This window comes from Dreissena polymorpha, chromosome 10, assembly GCF_020536995.1.
Source record: "Dreissena polymorpha isolate Duluth1 chromosome 10, UMN_Dpol_1.0, whole genome shotgun sequence".
NCBI classification, from domain to species: domain Eukaryota; kingdom Metazoa; phylum Mollusca; class Bivalvia; order Myida; family Dreissenidae; genus Dreissena; species Dreissena polymorpha.
In genome coordinates, this window is record NC_068364.1 from 19,839,229 (window position 1) to 19,863,253 (window position 24,025).

At 41.1% G+C, this 24,025-nt stretch overlaps 1 protein-coding gene across 1 annotated transcript in view; it reads left to right on the plus strand.

The window, feature by feature from the left end:
- LOC127848976 (ras-related GTP-binding protein C-like) overlaps positions 1-23,822 on the plus strand; it is a 33,012-nt gene extending 9,190 nt beyond the window's left edge. Inside the window, exons 4-10 of the mRNA XM_052381705.1 lie at positions 1,881-2,014; positions 2,864-3,063; positions 3,377-3,491; positions 11,690-11,832; positions 12,955-13,035; positions 21,413-21,439; positions 23,681-23,822. Coding sequence (XP_052237665.1) covers positions 1,881-2,014; positions 2,864-3,063; positions 3,377-3,491; positions 11,690-11,832; positions 12,955-13,035; positions 21,413-21,439; positions 23,681-23,822 — 842 coding nt within the window. The remainder of the gene's footprint in view (positions 1-1,880; positions 2,015-2,863; positions 3,064-3,376; positions 3,492-11,689; positions 11,833-12,954; positions 13,036-21,412; positions 21,440-23,680) is intronic.
- The last annotated feature ends 203 nt before the right edge of the window (positions 23,823-24,025 follow it).

Below are 24,025 nucleotides of genomic sequence, written 5' to 3' on the forward strand. Positions count from 1 at the left end.
CCAGCTCTATAATTTGAACCTTAGTACATATACTATGGAAAACACTTTACTTGTCAATTTCAAACCATTGTTTAGCAAAACGACAACAAAACTAATTTCCCAAGTTTTAGTCAAAACACAGTAATTTTTCCCTGGACCCATTCTCAATATTGTTAAAAAAAGCACTGACCAATTTTTGTTGGCCATAAGGCCCAGTTTTCTGGATTTTTCGCATACCTCAAAGACAGCTTTACTTTCTACATGTATATCAGAGAGTTTTATGCGTTCACAAAGAGTGCCTTGCTTTTTTGCCATTCCACAATCATTTACACTGTGCAACACCAGGGGTTTTTCTGCCTATTTTGGGAAAAGGAGTCTGACCAAGTTGGGAATTTTTTATCGACAAAGTTGTCCATTTTGGGAATTTTTGCTTGGATGAAACGGCTCATTTTGGGAAAACATTGTGAATTTATCATGCTTAATTAAGTCAGAGGTTTAACACACAAAAAAAAAATTATTTTGACCTTAAATGCTGTTAAGCATCAGATGAGTACGTTTGGTTTGTTTGAATGTGCTGTGAAATGGGGAGCACAGCAGGTTCATGGTGCTGAAACCTAGCTCAACCACATTAGTGCTTGTTGGTATGATACACATCATCTGGACGAGTGGGAAAATTAATAATCTAATAATCATTAGTCATATAACACTTCTTTCTAAAATAATTTTTTTTTTTTCTTTAAATTGGGAATTTTTGTTTGGGATCAGGTCCGTTTGGATTGGAGATGCCTCCGTTTTTCGGAGGCGCAGACAGTGCTGAAAAACCCCTGAACATATTTGGAGAGAAAATAACTGATACAAGTTCTATTTTGAAAGAACCACAAATGTTCATGTAGTAAATGCTAAAAGGTATAGTTACAATTTGATAGATCTTTTAGCTTATAAGGGAAGAACTGGTAAAATACACAAATGTATAAAGAAAACTGTTTAGTTGTTTTTTTAATTTAACATGTTAGACTTCAAAATAAATAATAGTTATCAACTGGGTCTAAGAATTGCAACTCAAGAATAAATGATATACTTATACCCCCATAAACGAAGTTTAGGGGGGTAAATAGGAGTGAGCGTGTCTGTCGGTCGGTCCGTTTTAAGTGTCTGCTCTGTAATTCAAGTTGTTTTCATCTGATCTTCACCAAACTTGTTGTAGCTGTTCTGTTCTTAAAAGGGCGTTAGTTTGACTTTAAGTTAAGTTGTATTCTGTTTGGTTAAGAATACCTTTATGGCACATAAATACATACTTGTATATTAAAAATTATTAATAAAAGCTATTGTGTGCGTATACGCATACATTGGTTCTTGAGTGTAAGTCTACTGTAGTCTAAAGTGGGTCTACAAATCAGTTGCTGAATACAGACCCTGGGTCAACACAGCATATATTTCTGAGCTCATTTCATGTGCACAAGTGTTAACCCTGTATATCAGACGTCACTAATTGAAAGATTGCTTGTGTTTCAGAGGTCTAATTATTTTCACTTCAGACGTCACTAATTTGTCAGTTTGGTTTTTCACATATTGTCAGAATATTTATACTTCAGAGGTCACTAATTGTCAGTTTCATTTCAGGCATCACTAATTTACAGACTATTTTTGTTCCAGAAGTCACAAATTGTCAGTTCTTCCATTTCAGACGTCACTAATTGTCAGTTTGGTGTTTCTCTTATTGTCTGACAACATGTATTTATATTTCAGAGGTCACAAATTGTCAGTTTCATTTCAGACGTCACTAATTTGGTTTTTCACTTATTGTCAGACTATTTATATTTCGGAGGTTTCATTTCAGGCATCACTAATTGACAGACTGTTTTTGTTCCAGAAGTCACAAATTGTAAGTTCTTCCATTTCAGACGTGACTAATTGTCAGTTCTTCGTATACCATGTCTGGGACCTCCCGGCCCACTTGGACTACTTTGACAGCACGTTCGACCCCGAGCTAATATTTGGAGGCTGTGGTGCACTGATATTTGTTATAGACTCTCAGGTATGTTATGTTTACATTTGAGGAGGGCTGTGAGAACATTGGGTATAATGCATGTGCTTTAAGTGTTGTCCAAGATTAGCCTGTGCAGTCCCCACAGGCTAATAAGGGATGACACTTATCGTCTAGACTGGAATTTTGTTTAGAAGAGACTGTCATGAAACGTAAAATTCTATGCAAGCAGAAAATGTTTTCCCTGATTAGTCAGTTATTTAATCCTTGTTTTCAGAGAGCATAGCTCACGAGCAATTTGTTTAAAGCAGTTTCTTATACCACCACAGCAATCAGTGGTTCATTTTGTCTGAAGTAAATCCAAGAAGTGTGTAGCGCACACTACTTCCATGTTTTCAACTGATCAAATTTAACATTCAAATACATGTATGTCACATACATGAAGTGTACATTATATGAAAGAGACTTTCTTCATGCCTAATCATCTACACATGATGATGCATAGGCTGATAACACTTTTCCTCCAAACTCAATTATTAATTAGAAGAGATTTTCTTAAAACGAAAAGTACCATTAAAGGAGTTTTTTTTTCTCTGATAAGCCTGTGCAAATGCTAATCTTGGACAACACTTGATGCATTAACACTTTGCATGCTGGGAAATTTGTCGTCTGCTAAAATGTTGTCTGCTGAATTTCTAAAATTAGCATTTTCTTCGATTTTTTTTCAAAGAATACTATCAGAATAGCAAACAGTTTGGATCCAGATGAGACGCCACGTTCTGTGGCGTCTCATCTGGATCCAAACTGTTTGCAAAGGCCTTCAAAATTCGGTTCCTGCACTGAAAGAGTTAAACCATGTATTCCCAGAGCACTGGTCAGGTATGTGTTTCACTTATCTAGGATGACTACATGGACGCCTTGTCCAAGCTACACTTCGTAGTGACCAGAGTCTACAAAATGAACCCAAAGATTAAGTTTGAGGTGTTTATCCACAAAGTAGATGGTCTCTCAGATGATCACAAGATAGACGCACAGCGTGATATAAACCAGCGGGCCACTGAGGATTTAGCCGACGCTGGGCTAGATAACGTGCATTTAAGGTTGGATTTTATTTGTTGTTAACAGGCTATAACCAATGAACAAACAAAATCGCCAACTTAAAAAAAATTCTAGTTTAAATAGTTGAATAATAAAATTAAAACATTTTTTAACAATTGTATTTTTGCCTGTTAACAGTGTGCCTATAAGTTTATAAGGAAGGCTTAATAACAGGCATATGTAATCAAACATAACACCAAATGAAAACATACGTGTCCGTAAATAATCATACCAAAAATTATTCTTCTGGAGTATTTCAAATGTTGAAAACTTTATTGCTGTAAACTTTGGAAAAATTCTGATTGTGTATTTCAGTTTCTATTTAACGAGCATCTATGATCACTCCATATTTGAGGCCTTCAGTAAAGTGGTACAGAAGTTGATACCCCAGCTACCAACATTAGAAAACCTTCTAGACATCTTCATCTCAGTAAGTGACTGTCAATGGACAGGGTTTATATTTGAGCAGTGCTTGGGAAAACATGGCTTAATGCATGTATGTAGTGTCAACCCAGTCCGTCAATTAGGGACAACATTGTCCAACATCAGTCTAGGTTGGCGCTAAGGAAAAAAAGTTATCGCCAAATCTAGGGGTGTCCGGGGGGCATTACCCCCCCCCCCCCTGGAAATTTTTTGGATCCTAGATCGTCTGTGGTGCGTTTTGGGGCTATTTCCTAAGCAAAATTAAGACTATTTGTGTCTAAAATTAGCCCTTTATTTGCTTGAAAAATGTTCATTGCTGGTTAGCCACTGGATGACATTTTGCAGCCGATTTTTTGTTTACATAGACACCAGTGCCGTAGCTATAATGAGACATTAACACCGTTAAACAGTTTTGGGTACATGTGTTATTTAGGTTTGAAACCACTTAAACCGCCCGCCCGTCTCGGTAGTAATTATACATTTTATAAAATCCAAACATTACTTTTTCATTTTATTTTATTTTTGAAGAAATGCGTGAGAAATTACTTAGTCAGCATGAGACCGTCATTGCGTGTCAAAAACTGTGAGACTCACGACGAAACCGTGAGACTTGACAGGTAGATGTTTCCGATTCTGCAATCACGTCTGCACTATTTTAGACGTCCTCCGATCGCGAACCTAACGTTCGGTCATTTCCTGAGTTTGCATTATTCTGTCCGCTTTCTTTTCTAAAGAATTGTGTTAATTCTTTTGCTTCAATTTTCGCTCGCAGCATCCATTTTCCCGGAATCTGCAACTCACTTTCTAAATCTGTCTTTCAAGTCGCATAGCGACTGTAAAGGAAAGTTACTCTTATCTACTTTTTAGCCAATCAAAATCGTTGTGTCTTTGGAAATTAGTTTATAGTGGCTATGTCAATGCCATAACTCCGCCCATCTAATTAAATGACAATTCCGTACTGGTCGATTCGATAACGTTGAATCGTAACATCTTTAGCATAGGTCATTACACAGCACGCTTCAGTGATTAAGTTATCACGTAAATTCCCAAGTAACCCAAATGTTCGAAAAGTCTGGTCGCAGTGTAAAGCATGACCAATTTAGACATAAGCCATATGGATTATCGACCTAGGGGGTCGTCATTATCCCCTGGGGCCTTTCCGGTAAGGGTGTTATCGGTGTAATCTCAGCGATGTTTCTGGCGACTTATACGGCCTGAAAATAGGCATTTAGAGTGTGCATTTGTAAAGCATAGGGTCTTTTTTTTTCAATCGCCAATTTCATGAAAATCTTATTTTTAATCGCCAGCTTGGAATTGTAATCGCCAATGGCGATCGGTAACGCTAACGTAGTCAGTTCGCCAATCAGGGACCACACTGTCCAACTTCAGTCCGCCAATCAGGGACAACACTGTCCATATTCATTTTGACAATCAGGGATGACACTGTCCAACTTAAGTCTGCCAATCAGGGACGACACTGTCCACCTTCAGTCTGCCAATCAGGGACAACACTGTCCAACTTCATTTTGACAATCAGGGATGACACTGTCCAACTTCAGTCCGCCAATCAGGGATGACACTGTCCAACTTCAGTCCGCCAATCAGGGATGACACTGTCCAACTTCAGTCTGCCAATCAGAGACGACATTGTCCAACTTCATTTTGACAATCAGGGATGACACTGTCCAACTTCAGTCCGCCAATCAGGGACGACACTGTCCAACTTCAGTACTCCAATCAGGGACAACACTGTCCAACTGAAGTTTGCCAATCAAGGATGACACTGTCCAACTTCAGTCTGACAATAAGGGAAAACACTGTTTAACTTCAGTCTGCCAATCAGAGACGACATTGTCCAACTTCAGTCTGCCAATCAGGGACAACACTGTCCAACTTCAGTCCGCTAATCAGGGACGACATTGTCCAACTTCAGTCCGCTAATCAGGGACGACACTGTCCAACTTCAGTACTCCAATCAGGGACAACACTGTCCAACTGAAGTTTGCCAATCAAGGATGACACTGTCCAACTTCAGTCTGCCAATCAGGGATGACACTGTCCAACTTTAGTCCGCCAATCAGAGATGACACTGTCCAACTTCAGTCCACCAATCAGGGACGACACTGTCTTACCTCAGTCTGCCAATCAGGTATGACACTGTCCAACTTCAGTCTGCCAATCAGGGATGACATTGCCAAACTTCAGTCTGCCAATCAGGGACAACACTGTCCAACTTCAGTCCGCCAATCAGGGATGACACTGTACAACTTCAGTCTGCCAATCCGGTATGACACTGTCAAACTTCAGTCTGCCAATCACTGTCCAACTTCAGTCTGCCAATCAGAGACAACATTGTCCAACTTCAGTCCGCCAATCAGAGACAACATCGTCCAACTTCAGTCTGCCAATCAGGGACGACACTTTCCAACTTCAGTCTGCCAATCAGGGACAACACTGTCCAACTTCAGTCTGCCAAACAGGGACAACACTGTCCAACTTCAGTCTGCCAATTAGGGACAACACTGTCCAACTTCAGTCTGCCAATCAGGGACACTGTGCAACTTCAGTCTGCCAATTAGGGAGGACACTGTCCAACTTCAGTCTGCCAATCAGGGAGGACACTGTCCAACTTCAGTTTGCCAATCAGAGACAACACTGTCCAACTTCAGTCTGCCAATCAGGTATGACACTGTCCAACTTCAGTCTGCTAATCAGGGACGACACTGTCCAACTTTAGTCCGCTAATCAGGGACGACACTGTCCAACTTCAGTCTGCCAATCAGGGACAACACTGTCTAACTTCAGTCTGCCAATCAGGAACAATACTGTCCAACTTCAGTCTGCTAATAAATGACGACACTGTCGAACTTCAGTCTGCAATTCACTGTCCAACTTCAGTCTGCCAATTAGGTATGACACTGTCCAACTTCATTTTGACAAACAGGGACAACACTGTCCAACTTCAGTCTGCCAATCAGGGATGACACTGTCCAACTTCATTTTGACAAACAGGGACAACACTGTCCAAGTTCAGTCTGCCAATCAGGGACCACACTGTCCAACTACAGTCCGCTAATCAGGGACGACACTGTCCAACTTCAGTCCGCTAATCAGGGATGACACTGTCCAACTACAGTCCGCTAATAAGGGACGTCGCTGTCCAACTTTAGTCCGCCAATCAGGGACGACACTGTCCAACTACAGTCCGCCAATCAGGGACGACACTGTCCAACTACAGTCCGCTAATAAGGGACGACTCTGTCCAACTTTAGTCCGCCAATCAGGGATGACACTGTCCAACTTTAGTCCACCAAACAGGGACGACACTGTCCAACTTGTGTTATTTATTTTTAAACAAGGTCTCTTCTTAACGAAAGTTCAGTGTAGGTGGAAAGTGTCCTCCATGATTAGCCTCTGCCAACTTCACAAGATAAACCTGGGATGACACATTACAAACATGCATTAAGTCCAGTTTTTCTATAACATGTAAATGTTTTTAATTTCTCTTACTGCTTTGCAAATTTGTTCAAATGAGTGACCTAAATGTACTGCAGAGGATCATTAAGAATCTTGACTGTGGCCAGTTTGGGCTTATTTATGGCCCTTTGTTGTTGTGTCCACAATAGAAAATATAGTTGATTTGTCTGTTTGGAAATGGGTGTTGTAGGTATATCAGTGTCTTATGACATAATGTGCAAATAAACCTTTGACCATTTACATACAGATAAATGATATATGTGGTCAAGTAGAAGCAAAAGTTGTCTGATGAATAACAACTACACATTTCAGTGTACATCATTCAAATTATCCCTTTTCCACTAAGAAACAAAGTGAAAATTGCTATGTGCAAACAACATAAAACCAAAACAGCCTGTTTAGGTTTTATTCTGTTTGCTGCTCATCAGTATCTAAGGGGAATAAACCCTTTAAAACTTGATTCAAATAACAAAGGCCTTTAATTAAAATTAACCTTCTTAGACACAACAAATGCATTAAAAATCCTTAATTATGTGGTAAAAGGTTATAATGAATTGTTCCTTATGTAGTTGTGCATGTGCAATCTGTATAACTAGTATTCTTATTTAAAAATCCCTTTTTTTTATTACTTTTTTTAACTACTTTAATATCGGGTTTGTTTAATTTAATTAAAATTTTGAACAATATAGTTGCATCACAGAATCGGACAAAAAAAATTGATGGGGTCACAATTTCAATGACATTGATTTTTCTATTGTCTTGTAATTTTTACCCGACTTATTAAGTGCACATACATAAAATGTCAAATTCTCTAACCATTTTTAGCTCTACTATTATATATGAAATATATATAGTGGAGCTATCCTACTCACCCCGGCGTCTGCGTTAGCATGCAAATGTTAAAGTTTTCGTACTACCCCCAAATATTTTCTTTGTCCCTTGACATATTGCTTTCATATTTTGCATACTTGTTTACCAACATGACCCCAACCTATAAACAAGAGCAGACAACTCTATCAAGCATTTTGTCATAATTATGGCCCCTTTTCCATTAGAATATGCAGCAAATGTTAAAGTTTTCATACTACCCCATTTATTTTCATTGTCCCTTGACATATTGCTTTTATATTTTGCATACTTGTTTACCAACATCACCCCAATCTATAAACAAGAGCAGACAACTCAATCAAGCATTTTGTCATAATTATTGCCCCTTTTATACTTATAATATGCATATTATTGATAAATCTATGTAAAAGTTTGTGTACTACCCCACATATTTCCTATATCCTTTGACATATTGCTTTTATATGTTGCATACTTGTTTGCCAACATGACCCCAACCTATAAACAAGAGCAGACCACTGTATCAAGCATTTTGACATAATTATGGCCCCTTTTACACTTAGATAATTGAACATTTTGCTTAAATTGCCATAACTTCTTTATTTACGATCACATTTTATTATTACTTTGACAAAACAACACTTACCTAAATACCACAATGGATTCCATCCAAACAATACCCCACGCCCCTACCAGAATCCCTCCCCCCCCCCAACCTCACCCCTCCCCCATTTTTTTGTTAAACATCATCTTATAAATTACCTAACCCCCCTCTCACCCCCCTACCCCCCTTCCCCCAATTTTTTTATTTTTTTTTAAACATCATATATTAAATTACCCCCCCACACACACATTATACCCCCTCTCACCCCTACCCCCACCCCCCACCCCCAATTTTTTTTTTTTTTTTTTAAACAACATCTTATAAATTACCACACCCCACATTATACCCCCCTCTCACTCCCACCCCCCCATTTTTAGCTCATCTATTTTTGAAAAAAAATTATGAGCTATTGTCATCACCTTGGCGTCAGCGTCGGCGTCGGCGTCCGGTTAAGTTTTGCGTTTAGGTCCACTTTTCTCAGAAAGTATCAATGCTATTGCATTCAAACTTGGTACACTTACTTACTATCATGAGGGGACTGGGCAGGCAAAGTTAGATAACTCTGGCGAGCATTTTGACTGAATTATGTGCCCTTTTTATACTTAGAAAATTGAAAATTTTGGTTAAGTTTTGCGTTTAGGTCCACTTTTTTCAGAAAGTATCAATGCTATTGCATTCAAACTTGGTACACTTACTTACTATCATAAGGGGACTGGGCAGGCAAAGTTAGATAACTCTGGCGTGCATTTTGACAGAATTATGTGCCCTTTTTATACTTAGAAAATTGAAAATTTTGGTTAAGTTTTGTGTTAAGGTCCATTTTATTCCTTAAGTATCAAAGCTATTGCTTTCATACTTGCAACACTTACTAACTACCGTAAGGGGACTGTGCAGGCAAAGTTATGTAACTCTGACTGGCATTTGGACGGAATTATGGGCCCTTTATACTTAGAAAATTTAAAGTTTGGTTAAGTTTTGTGTTTTGGTCCACTTTACCCCTAAAGTATCATAGATATTGCTTTCATACTTGGAACACTCGCAAACTATCATAAGGGTACAGTAAAAGGACAAGTGGCATAACTCTGGATGTCATTTTTACGGAATTATGGCCCTTTTTTGACTTAGTAACTTTGAATATATGGTTAAATTTTGTGTTTCGATCCACTTTACTTCTTAAGTATCAAGGCTATTGCTTTCAAACTTCAAATACTTTCATGCTATCATGAGGTTACTGTACCTGGCAAGTTGAATTTTACCTTGACCTTTGAATGACCTTGACTCTCAAGGTCAAATTATTAAATTTCTCTAAAATTGCCATAACTTCTTTATTTATGATTAGATTTGATTGATACTTTGACAAAACTACTCTTACCTGACATACCACAATAGACTCCACCCAACCATCGCCTGTGCCCCCCCCCACCCCCCCCCCCCTATTTTTTTTTTTTTTTTTTTTTTTTTTTTTTTTTTAAGATCATCTCACAAATGACCACCACACCCTCACACTATACCCCCCCCCACCCCCTCCCCAATTTTTTTTTTAAACGGTTTAAAAACAAAACTATTTATTTTGATTATTTATGTTTGAAATACCGTCCAACCATCGCACCCAAGAATCCCCCCCCCACCCCACCCCCCCCTCCCCCCACCCTAATCCCCCCCCCTTATTTTTTTTTTTTTTTTTTAAGATCATCTCACAAATTACCACCACACCCTCACACTGTACCCCCCCACCTCAACCCCCCCCCCCAATTTTTTTTATGAAACGGTTAAAAAACACAAATATTTATTTTTATTATTTTATGTTTGAAATACCATCCAACCATCGCACCCAAGAATCCCCCCCCCCCCCCACCCCCCACCCCCCCCCCCTGATTTTTTTTTTCCTTTTTTTCGCATTTTTGGAAGAAAATGTAATAAATGTCCACACCCCCACACAATGCACCGCTCTTCACTCCACCCCTCCCTCCTTTGTGATTGAAAATGAGAGTCCCTTCACCTTTAGAAAAGAAAATAGATGAGCGGTCTGCACCCGCAAGGCGGTGCTCTTGTTTTTTTTAAACATCATCTAATAAGTTACCACACCCCACATTATAACCCCCTTTCACCCACCCTACACCCCCCCCCCCCCCCTTACCCCTTCGCCCAAATTTTTATGCCCCCCTTCGAAGAAGAGGGGGTATATTGCTTTGCTCATGTCGGTCTGTCGGTCGGTCTGTCGGTCCGTCCACCAGGTGGTTGTCAGACAATAACTCAAGAACGCTTGGGCCTAGGATCATGAAACTTCATAGGTACATTGATCATGACTCGCAGATGACCCCTTTTGATTTTGAGGTCACTAGGTCAAAGGTCAAGGTCACGGTGACCCAAAATAGTAAAATGGTTTTTGAATGATAACTCAAGAACGCATACGCCTAGGATCATGAAACTTCATGGGTAGATTGATCATGACTTGCAGATGACCCCTATTGATTTTGAGGTCACTAGGTCAAAGGTCAAGGTCAAGGTGACCCGAAATAGTAAAATGGTTTCCGGATGATAACTCAAGAATGCATACGCCTAGGATCATGAAACTTCATGGGTAGATTGATCATAACTCGCAGATGACCCCTATAGATTTTGAGGTCACTAGGTCAAAGGTCAAGGTCACGGTGACCCGAAATAGTAAAATGGTTTTCGGATGATAACTTGAGAAGGCATACGCCTAGGATCATGAAACTTCATAGGTAGATTGATCATGACTTGCAGATGACCCTTATTGATTTTGAGGTCACAAGGTCAAAGGTCAAGGTCACGGTGACCTGAAATAGTGAAATGATTTTCGGATGATAACTCAAGTACGCTTTTGCCTAGGATCATGACACTTCATAGGTACATTGATCGTGACTCGCAGATGACCCTATTGATTTTTAGGTCACTAGGTCAAAGGTCAAGGTCACAGTGACAAAAATCGTATACACACAATGGCTGCCACTACAACGGACAGCCCATATGGGGGGCATGCATGTTTTACAAACAGCCCTTGTTTTTTCCTTTTTTTATTTTTTAAAGATTGTCTTATAAGTAATTGAATATGAACAATTTCCCCATGATGGCTTACGTAATACTGTCAAGCACTCGAATAGTCGAGCGCGCTGTCCTCTGACAGCTCTTGTTATACCTATTATGTATAAGTGGGTAGATGTTTGACTGAGATTTTACTGTAAGATACAAAATAACTTATTTTTTTTTAATGTACAAGCATATTTAAAGAATAAAAACCATTTCCTGTTTTTCAGAATTCAGGAATAGAGAAAGCGTTCTTATTTGACGTAGTCAGTAAAATCTATATAGCGACAGATAGCTCACCAGTGGATATGCAGTCCTACGAACTCTGTTGCGATATGATAGACGTAGTCTTGGATGTCTCCAGCATATATGGGTAAGGATTGCTATTCAAACTGAGAATGTATGGACAGATCTAGGGTCCAAATTGGTACGAGGCGTTGCTCAATCCTTGACCTCGTAGAAACAGTTTTACCTGTTTGTTGTCCCATAGAAAGTTAAAATTAATTTAAGACTATTTTTACTAGATTCAAGTTTTAAAGGCTTTATTTCCAACCCTAACATACTGATGAGCAGAAAACAGCATAAAACTTGAACAGATTGGGGGTAAATTGCAGGCTGTTCTGGTTTTATACTGGTTGCCTTTAGCCTTTTTTTACTTTGCGTCTGAGTGAAGAAAAAACATCAGGGTAGAGGGACCAGTAAAATTGTAGACATTTAATCAATCATAAGCTATATTCAGAATTTTTGTGAGACAAATGTTGGCACAGGTTTTAAAGATACATGTAATTTATTCAATAAAAATGGCTATTAGCATAAGTATATAAGGTTCATCTTAAATGGGCAACTCAAACAGGCAACAAAAGGCAAATAACTTACTTCCTCGCTCTAGGTCTTTCCCTACCGATAATTATTTGTGGGCAATATTTTGATGTGATCCCATTTTATTAAACTTCAGGGCTGCTCATGTCAAATAAAATTATTTTGGGTTTGATGGTGTTAGGGCAAACAATTTGCTGCAGAAGTGTTGTCCTTCAATTTTCAAAGTTGCTGAACAGTTGTTGCTCTTGAATTGTCTAAAGTGGTGTAGAGTTGTTGCCCTTTGATTGTCTAAGTTGCTGCAGAGTTTTTGCCCTTAAATTGTATGAGGTGCTGTAGAAGAGTTGTGGCCCTTTGATTGTTTAAGTTGATTTTGAGTTGTTGTTGAGTTCTTTAATTGTCCAATTTGCCGTGGTTGCCTTGTAATTGTCTTCGTAAATTGAGGAGCCTGCTTTGCAAAAACTCTTATCCATAGGGATAAGTGTATTTATCTTGATTGAGTTGTTGTAAGTTTTTTAATGAAAAAGTTTCATTTTGAATAGAAATACAAACTTAAAACATAATCTATAAAGTACTATTAATGAAAAGAATTTTCAATATTGTGTATAAGAATGTCTCTATAGTTGACAAAAAAATGCTAATGTTGGTTATTATAATTGACTATTTACCTGCATTGAAGTGGTTTTGATAGCGAGCCGCCAGTGTATGAGCCCCGGCACAATAGGATTAGTCCACTGAGCTTTGACAGTGACTCAGATAGGTGACCTTGCCTGCCTGCTGTCTTTACATTGTTCTGTGAAATCTTGGTTTAATGCATGTGCATAAAGAGTAGTCCTAAATGACAATACTTTCTGTTTTTATCATATTTATTCATTTAAAAGAGGTTTCTTATAAACAAAAATTTGGGGCCACATTTTAGGCACATGCATTAAGCCCTGTTTTCCCAGAATGATATTCTGTCTTTATCTCGTATAGCAAGGGTCTAATGCCAAGCTATTGCAGCTGATATTAAAATATTGCGCCCATACAACATTTATATTCTGAAACATCAAACTCTGCTGTACCATTTTGGCCTGTCGTGATAACGTAAACCTCAGCTAATACTTGTTGGGTATTTTGCATGTGAAGGAAGTCTCTTCTAAAAAAAAGTTCTGCTGACGGGGAAAGTGTTGTCCCTTATTATCTTGTGTGGACTGCACAGGCTCATCTGGGACGACACTTTACGGACATGCATTAAGCCCTGTTTTCTGAGAGCAAGGCTAACCTCTTATTAATATCCTTGCAGCATTGGGAGCCCGGACTGACCAGTGGAGTAGCGTTCTGAGAAAACTGGGCATAATGCATGTGCGTAAATGTCATCCCAGATTAGCCTGTGCAATCCACACAGGCTAATCTGGGACGACACTTTCGGCATTTATGATTTATTTTTTTAATGAAGCCTCTTCTTAGCAAATATCCAATTTAGGCGGAAAGTGTTGTCCATGCGCAGGCTTATCTGGGATGACACTAAACGCACGTGCATTATGCCCAGTTTTCTCAGAACACGACTCAGTGGGTCTTTCATTTGTGTGTCCTGCAAGTGTAAGCCCTCTTTCAACTGAGCTTTGATTTTGTTTCAGTTTATTAGGATCTCTATCTATCTGAATTTCATTCAGTGTAACAAGCAACAACCTTTCTTGTAACATTATTTCTTCTTTGCATATGCTATGGAGATTTAAGAATGTTCTTTCTGAATTGTATTGGAACTATGTAACCATACAGACAGACATTTCTGCTTCATTTTTGTAATCATTTTTTGACATTTTTTTTAGTGTCTACATGTATATCACAAACATTATGATGTACAATTGGACAATACATGTAATTTATTTGATAAGCTTTGTTTTGCAGTAAAATTGTTTAAATAAATATACTAACACGTTGTAACTGTTACATTATGTTTAACAGTTATCACTGTAAATGTATCAATTAGTGCCACATCTTGCAAATATTGGTCTCAGCCATATGCAGCCATTGTAGCACCAAGCCAACCTGCACATTGCGCCAGTTTGATCTGGAACTACCTTGTCATCTATAAAGTCACACAATTGTTCGTGTTTTATATAGCAGACAGGCTAGCTCCTTATCTGACTGTGAGTGTGCACGCTATAGCTGACAGGCTAGCTCCTTATCTGACTGTGAGTGTGCACACTATAGCTGACAGGCTAGCTCCTTATCTGACTGTGAGTGTGCACACTATAGCTGACAGGCTAGCTCCTTATCTGACTGTGAGTGTGCACGCTATAGCAGACAGGCTAGCTCCTTGTCTGACTGTGAGTGTGCACGCTATAGCTGACAGGCTAGCTCCTTGTCTGACTGTGAGTGTGCACGCTATAGCAGACAGGCTAGCTCCTTATCTGACTGTGAGTGTGCACGCTATAGCTGACAGGCTAGCTCCTTATCTGACTGTGAGTGTGCACACTATAGCTGACAGGCTAGCTCCTTATCTGACTGTGAGTGTGCAGGCTATAGCTGACAGGCTAGCTCCTTGTCTGACTGTGAGTGTGCACGCTATAGCAGACAGGCTAGCTCCTTATCTGACTATGAGTGTGCACACTATAGCTGACAGGCTAGCTCCTTATCTGACTGTGAGTGTGCACGCTATAGCTGACAGGCTAGCTCCTTATCTGACTGTGAGTGTGCACACTATAGCTGACAGGCTAGCTCCTTATCTGACTGTGAGTGTGCACGCTATAGCTGACAGGCTAGCTCCTTGTCTGACTGTGAGTGTGCACGCTATAGCAGACAGGCTAGCTCCTTATCTGACTGTGAGTGTGCACGCTATAGCTGACAGGCTAGCTCCTTATCTGACTGTGAGTGTGCACACTATAGCTGACAGGCTAGCTCCTTATCTGACTGTGAGTGTGCAGGCTATAGCTGACAGGCTAGCTCCTTATCTGACTGTGAGTGTGCACACTATAGCAGACAGGCTAGCTCCTTATCTGACTGTGAGTGTGCACGCTATAGCTGACAGGCTAGCTCCTTATCTGACTGTGAGTGTGCACACTATAGCTGACAGGCTAGCTCATTATCTGACTGTGAGTGTGCACGCTATAGCAGACAGGCTAGCTCCTTATCTGACTGTGAGTGTGCACACTATAGCAGACAGGCTAGCTCCTTATCTGACTGTGAGTGTGCACGCTATAGCAGACAGGCTAGCTCCTTATCTGACTGTGAGTGTGCACACTATAGCAGACAGGCTAGCTCCTTATCTGACTGTGAGTGTGCACACTATAGCAGACAGGCTAGCTCCTTATCTGACTGTGAGTGTGCACACTATAGCAGACAGGCTAGCTCCTTATCTGACTGTGAGTGTGCACGCTATAGCAGACAGGCTAGCTCCTTATCTGACTGTGAGTGTGCACGCTATAGCAGACAGGCTAGCTCCTTTACTGACTGTGAGTGTGCAGGCTATAGCTGACAGGCTAGCTCCTTATCTGACTGTGAGTGTGCACGCTATAGCTGACAGGCTAGCTCCTTATCTGACTGTGAGTGTGCAGGCTATAGCAGACAGGCTAGCTCCTTGTCTGACTGTGAGTGTGCACGCTATAGCAGACAGGCTAGCTCCTTATCTGACTGTGAGGTGTGCAGGCTATAGCAGACAGGCTAGCTCCTTATCTGACTGTGAGTGTGCACGCTATAGCAGACAGGCTAGCTCCTTGTCTGACTGTGAGTGTGCACACTATAGCTGACAGGCTAGCTCCTTGTCTGACTGTGAGTGTGCACGCTATAGCAGACAGGCTAGCTCCTTATCTGACTGTGAGTGTGCACACTATAGCAGACAGGCTAGCCCCTTATCTGACTGTGAGTGTGCACACTATAGCAGACAGGCTAGCTCCTTATCTGACTGTGAGTGTGCACGCTATAGCAGACAGGCTAGCTCCTTATCTGACTGTGAGTGTGCACACTATAGCAGACAGGCTAGCTCCTTATCTGACTGTGAGTGTGCACACTATAGCAGACAGGCTAGCTCCTTATCTGACTGTGAGTGTGCACGCTATAGCTGACAGGCTAGCTCCTTGTCTGACTGTGAGTGTGCACACTATAGCTGACAGGCTAGCTCCTTGTCTGACTGTGAGTGTGCACGCTATAGCAGACAGGCTAGCTCCTTATCTGACTGTGAGTGTGCACACTATAGCAGACAGGCTAGCTCCTTATCTGACTGTGAGTGTGCACACTATAGCAGACAGGCTAGCTCCTTATCTGACTGTGAGTGTGCACGCTATAGCAGACAGGCTAGCTCCTTATCTGACTGTGAGTGTGCACACTATAGCAGACAGGCTAGCTCCTTATCTGACTGTGAGTTTGCACACTAAAGCAGACAGGCTAGCTCCTTATCTGACTGTGAGTGTGCACACTATAGCTGACAGGCTAGCTCCTTATCTGACTGTGAGTGTGCACGCTATAGCTGACAGGCTAGCTCCTTGTCTGACTGTGAGTGTGCACGCTATAGCAGACAGGCTAGCTCCTTATCTGACTGTGAGTGTGCAGGCTATAGCAGACAGGCTAGCTCCTTATCTGACTGTGAGTGTGCAGGCTATAGCAGACAGGCTAGCTCCTTATCTGACTGTGAGTGTGCACGCTATAGCAGACAGGCTAGCTCCTTATCTGACTGTGAGTGTGCATGCTATAGCAGACAGACTAGCTCCTTATCTGACTGTGAGTGTGCACGCTATAGCAGACAGGCTAGCTCCTTATCTGACTGTGAGTGTGCACACTATAGCAGACAGGCTAGCTCCTTATCTGACTGTGAGTGTGCAGGCTATAGCAGACAGGCTAGCTCCTTATCTGACTGTGAGTGTGCACGCTATAGCAGACAGGCTAGCTCCTTATCTGACTGTGAGTGTGCACACTATAGCTGACAGGCTAGCTCCTTGTCTGACTGTGAGTGTGCAAGCTATAGCAGACAGGCTAGCTCCTTATCTGACTGTGAGTGTGCACACTATAGCTGACAGGCTAGCTTCTTATCTGACTGTGAGTGTGCACGCTATAGCTGACAGGCTAGCTCCTTATCTGACTGTGAGTGTGCCACACTATAGCAGACAGGCTAGCTCCTTATCTGACTGTGAGTGTGCACGCTATAGCTGACAGGCTAGCCCCTTATCTGACTGTGAGTGTGCACGCTATAGCTGACAGGCTAGCTCCTGTCTGACTAAGAGTGTGCACGCTATAGCTGACAGGCTAGCCTCCTTATCTGACTGTGAGTGTGCACGCTATAGCAGACAGGCTAGCTCCTTATCTGACTGTGAGTGTGCACGCTAAGCAGACAGGCTAGCTCCTTATCTGACTGTGAGTGTGCACGCTATAGCAGACAGGCTAGCTCCTTATCTGACTGTGAGTGTGCACGCTATAGCTGACAGGCTAGCTCCTTATCTGACTGTGAGTGTGCACGCTATAGCAGACAGGCTAGCTCCTTATCTGACTGTGAGTGTGCACGCTATAGCAGACAGGCTAGCTCCTTATCTGACTGTGAGTGTGCATGCTATAGCTGACAGGCTAGCTCCTTATCTGACTGTGAGTGTGCACGCTATAGCTGACAGGCTAGCTCCTTATCTGACTGTGAGTGTGCACGCTATAGCAGACAGGCTAGCTCCTTGTCTGACTGTGAGTGTGCACACTATAGCAGACAGGTTAGCTCCTTGTCTGACTGTGAGTGTGCACGCTATAGCTGACAGGCTAGTTCCTTATCTGACTGTGAGTGTGCAGGCTATAGCAGACAGACTAGCTCCTTATCTGACTGTGAGTGTGCAGGCTATAGCTGACAGGCTAGCTCCTTATCTGACTGTGAGTGTGCAGGCCTATAGCAGACAGGCTAGCCCCTTATCTGACTGTGAGTGTGCACGCTATAGCTGACAGGCTAGCTCCCTATCTGACTGTGAGTGTGCAGGCTATAGCAGACAGGCTAGCTCCTTATCTGACTGTGAGTGTGCACACTATAGCAGACAGGCTAGCCCCTTATCTGACTGTGAGTGTGCAGGCTATAGCTGACAGGCTAGCTCCTTATCTGACTGTGAGTGTGCAGGCTATAGCAGACAGGCTAGCTCCTTATCTGACTGTGAGTGTGCACGCTATAGCAGACAGGTTAGCTCCTTATCTGACTGTGAGTGTGCACGCTATAGCAGACAGGCTAGCTCCTTATCTGACTGTGAGTGTGCACGCTAGAGCAGACAGGCTAGCTCCTTATCTGACTGTGAGTGTGCACGCTATAGCTGAACAGGCTAGCTCCTTATCTGACTGTGAGTGTGCACACTATAGCTGACAGGCTAGCTCCTTATCTGACTGTGAGTGTGCACGCTATAGCAGACAGGCTAGCCCCTTATCTGACTGTGAGTGTGCATGCTATAGCTGACAGGCTAGCTCCTTGTCTGACTGTGAGTGTGCACACTATAGCAGACAGGCTAGCTCCTTTTCTGACTGTGAGTGTTGCAGGCTATAGCAGACAGACTAGCCCCTTATCTGACTGTGAGTGTGCACGCTATAGCAGACAGGCTAGCCCCTTATTTGACTGTGAGTGTGCACGCTATAGCTGACAGGCTAGCTCCTTATCTGACTGTGAGTGTGCAGGCTATAGCAGACAGACTAGCTCCTTATCTGACTGTGAGTGTGCAGGCTATAGCTGACAGGCTAGCTCCTTATCTGACTGTGAGTGTGCAGGCTATAGCAGACAGGCTAGCCCCTTATCTGACTGTGAGTGTGCACGCTATAGCTGACAGGCTAGCTCCCTATCTGACTGTGAGTGTGCAGGCTATAGCAGACAGGTTAGCTCCTTATCTGACTGTGAGTGTGCACACTATAGCAGACAGGCTAGCTCCTTATCTGACTGTGAGTGTGCACGCTATAGCAGACAGGCTAGCTCCTTTTCTGACTGTGAGTGTGCAGGCTATAGCAGACAGGCTAGCTCCTTATCTGACTGTGAGTGTGCAGGCTATAGCTGACAGGCTAGCTCATTATCTGACTGTGAGTGTGCACGCTATAGCAGACAGGCTAGCTCCTTATCTGACTGTGAGTGTGCAGGCTATAGCAGACAGGCTAGCTCCTTATCTGACTGTGAGTGTGCACGCTATAGCAGACACGCTAGCCATTTATTTGACTGTGAGTGTGCACACTATAGCAGACAGGCTAGCTCCTTATCTGACTGTGAGTGTGCAGGCTATAGCAGACAGGCTAGCTCCTTATCTGACTGTGAGTGTGCACGCTATAGCAGACAGGCTAGCCCCTTATTTGACTGTGAGTGTGCACACTATAGCAGACAGGCTAGCCCCTTATTTGACTGTGAGTGTGCACACTATAGCAGACAGGCTAGCTCCTTATCTGACTGTGAGTGTGCACGCTATAGCAGACAGGCTAGCCCCTTATCTGACTGTGAGTGTGCACGCTATAGCTGACAGGCTAGCTCCTTATCTGACTGTGAGTGTGCATGCTATAGCAGACAGGCTAGCCCCTTATCTGACTGTGAGTGTGCACACTATAGCAGACAGGCTAGCCCCTTATCTGACTGTGAGTGTGCACGCTAAAGCAGACAGGCTAGCCCCTTATCTGACTGTGAGTGTGCACGCTATAGCTGACAGGCTAGCTCCTTATCTGACTGTGAGTGTGCACACTATAGCAGACAGGCTAGCTCCTTATCTGACTGTGAGTGTGCAGGCTATAGCTGACAGGCTAGCTCCTTATCTGACTGTGAGTGTGCACGCTATAGCAGACAGGCTAGCTCCTTATCTGACTGTGAGTGTGCACGCTATAGCAGACAGGCTAGCTCCTTATCTGACTGTGAGTGTGCACGCTATAGCTGACAGGCTAGCTCCTTATCTGACTGTGAGTGTGCACGCTATAGCAGACAGGCTAGCTCCTTATCTGACTGTGAGTGTGCACGCTATAGCTGACAGGCTAGCTCCTTATCTGACTGTGAGTGTGCAGCTATAGCAGACAGACTAGCCCCTTATCTGACTGTGAGTGTGCAAGCTATAGCAGACAGGCTAGCTCCTTATCTGACTGTGAGTGCGCACGCTATAGCTGACAGGCTAGCCCCTTATCTTACTGTGAGTGTGCAAGCTATAGCAGACAGGCTAGCTCCTTATCTGACTGTGAGTGTGCACGCTATAGCAGACAGCTAGCCCCTTATCTGACTGTTGGTATGCTGGCCATTGGTTCATATTTTATTAAGTTCATTTGATTGTAAGATGTAAAGTCATTTACAACACAGATTGCAGTTGCTTTTGCATTGAACTCTGTGGGATACAGGCATGCAGTTTAAGGAATCCAGTCATTTTAAATGTTGGCTAAACTTGGCATGCAATGAAAATTTAATGATGCAATCTCATTTTGTGAGACCATAATACCATTGTGTTGTGAATCATTGGATTTTATTTAAATTTAATAATAAACTTTTGATTGTCTATTCTCTATAAGTGTGTTACAATTACAATTGTGTAGTAATTTCTCTATTCAGATATTTCTCCAAGGTCTATTTGGATTTGCTGCATAATGTGTAGCTACAATGAATCATTGAATTATCAGTTTACTTTGAATTTTATTATTATTTTTACATTATAAGTGAATATATTCAGAAAAAAACAGTCTTTACATTGGACACTTACTGTTCCTTGGTAAAATTCATATTATTTCATAATTTGATATAAACACATGTGTTTGTTTTAATTTAATTGGAGCTGACATTTCCAGTTAGTAAAACAGCTTAAAACTTTAATCAAATTCAGTGATTTCTAAATTATCAATGGTATTATACATAAAGACAGTACAAGTCATTTATTCTTGTATTTGGTGCATCACAAGAACCTTATTTTAGTTTGCATGTGTGCACAAGAGTGTGATAAGAATGTGTGCAGATTACTGTACAGTCATGTATAATGGTCTGCATGATTTCATGATTTAAAAAAAGACTTCTTGGTGGATACCAACATTTTAGAATTTCTAATTTTGAAAGAACAAAATGAGGAATTTTGGTCAGTCATTTTGTAATATGTTTGTGTTAAATTCAATTATTGGTAAATCCTAAAAATCTACAAAAATTGTCCCACAGTACTTATGATTTTACAGCAATGTTGTGATTCTTACATTACCCACCTGTTGTGTGTTTTCAGTGATGATGGAGAAATCATCCCAGAAAGGTAAGCTCCTCACTTTGGTTGCTAAATCCATTTCTTACTAGCTAAATCTCAATTACATTAGCTAAATCCCAGTTTCATTACATCAGCAGATTCTATTTTTTAGCTCACCTGAGCACAACGTGCTCATGGTGAGCTACTGTGATTGCCTTTTGTCTGTCGTGCGTTGTGCGTCGTGCGTCGTCAACATTTACCTTGTTAACACTCTAAAGGTCACATTTATTGTCCAATCTTCATGAAACTTGGTTAGAACATGTGTCTCAATAATATCTTGGATGAGTTCGAAAATGGTTCCGGTTGGTTGAAAAACATGGCTGCCAGGGGGCGTGGCAGTTTTCCTTATATGGCTATAGTAAAAACTTGTTACACTCTAGAAGTCACATTTTTAGTCCAATCTGCATGAAACTTGGTGGAAACATGTGTCCCAATAAAATCTTGGACAAGTTTAAAAATTGTTCCGGTTGGATGAAAAACATGGCCACCAGGGGGCTGGGCAGTTTTCTCCTATGGCTATAGTAAAACTTTGTTAACACTCTAGAAGTTGCATTTATTGTCCAATCTTCATGAAACTTAGTCAGAACATTTGTTATAATGATATCTTGACGAGTTCAAAAATGGTTCTGGTTGGTTGAAAAACATGACTGCCAGGGGGCGTGGCAGTTTCTAATATGGCTATAGTAAACCTTGTTAACACTCTAGAAGTCACATTTTTAGTCCAATCTTCATGAAACTTGGTCAGAACATGTGCCCCAATAATATCTTGGAAGAGTTCGAAAATGGTTCCAGTTGAATGAAAAAATGGATGCCAGGGGGGTGGCAGTTTACCTTATATGGCTTTAGTGTATAGTTAAACATTGTTAACACTCTAGAAGTCACATTTATTGTCCAATCTTCATGAAACTTAGTCAGAACATTTTTTCTAACGACATCTTGGATGAGTTTGAAAATGGTTCTGGTCTGTTGAAAAACATGGCTGCCAGGGGGCGGGGCAGTTTTCCTTATATGGCTATAGTAAAACCTTGTTAACACTCTAGAAGTCACATTTTTGGTCCAATGCTCATAAAACTTGGTCAGAATATTTGTACTAATGATATCTGGGCTGAGTTCGAAAATGGTTGAGATCCGTTAAAAAAAATGGCTGCAAGGGGGCGTGGCATTTTTCCTTATATGGCTATGTAGTAAAACCTTGTTAACACTCTAGAAGTCACATTTATTATCCAATCTTTATGAAACTTGATCAGAACATGAAAATGCTTCTGCTTTGTTGAAAAACATGGATGCTGGGGCTGTTGACACTTTATAAGCAACATTTATTTGCCAATCTTCATGAGTCGGAACATTTGTTCCAATGAAATTTCGGCTGAAAAAACATGTAAATACTCTTGTTATGATATCTGGGCCAGGTTAAAAATGTGTTCCAGTCTATTGAAATCATTGCCAGAAGGGGGCGGGGCAGTTTTCCTTATATGGCTACAGTTAAACCTTGTTAACAATGTAGAATTGACATTTATTTCCAATCTTCGTGAAACTTTTGTTCTTATGATATCACAGTTGATTTCGAAAATGGTTCTGGTTCATTGAAAAACATGGGTGTGGGTAGTTTTCTTTATATAGCTATTGTAAACCTTTTGAACACTCTAGAAGTCACATTTTAAGTGCAACATTCATGCAACTCGGTCTTACAACCCTTACTTATCATTAATACTTCTCAGGTGAGCTACCAGGGCAACCATGGCCCTCTTGTATTAAATTAATCCCAATTTCATTAATTATATCCAAATTTCATGAGTTAAACCCCTATTTCTTTAACTTAATCCCTATTTCATTAGCTAAATTCCCTATTTCATTAGCAAAGTCTTTATTTTAGTTGCTTTACCTTATTTCATGAGCTAAATCCCTATTCTTAAACTAAATCCAAATCCCGATTTCATTAGCTTAACCCCTATTTCAGTAGCAAAGTCCCTATTTTAGTTACTTTACCTTTATTTCATTAGCCTAAATCCTTATTTCATAAGCTAATTCCCTATTTCATAATTTAAATCTCAATTTCATTTACTTTCAACTTAGTCCCATTAGCAAAATCTCTATTTCATTAGCAAAATCCCCATTTCATGAGCGAAGTCCCTATTTTACTAGCTCAATCCCTATTTCTTTAGCTAAAACCCATTTGTGCGTGCTTATCCCTGTTTCATAAAGCTTAATCCTTATTTCATTAATCAATCTCTATTTCATTGTTGATTTCAGAGTCAACCCTGCGGACTCCAATCAGAGGCTGGCTGTGATCAAGTTGAACAACGGGACAGTCATGTATTTACGAGAGGTCACAAAACTGCTGGCGCTTGTCTGTATACTGAGGGAGGACAGCTTTGAAAAGCGTGGTAGGTAGAAGTGTTAAAGCTTTAACACATTGTTGCAGATATTTGTTGTTGTATGAATGAAACATCTTGATCAATATGTTCTGGTGTATATGAAAAACACATACTTGTATCATACCACTGCATTGATAACATGCATCTGCCAGACATATTTGTTATATGACATCATCAGGCTCAGAACAAAATGGAGAACAGCTCAGCAAGCCTCTTGGCT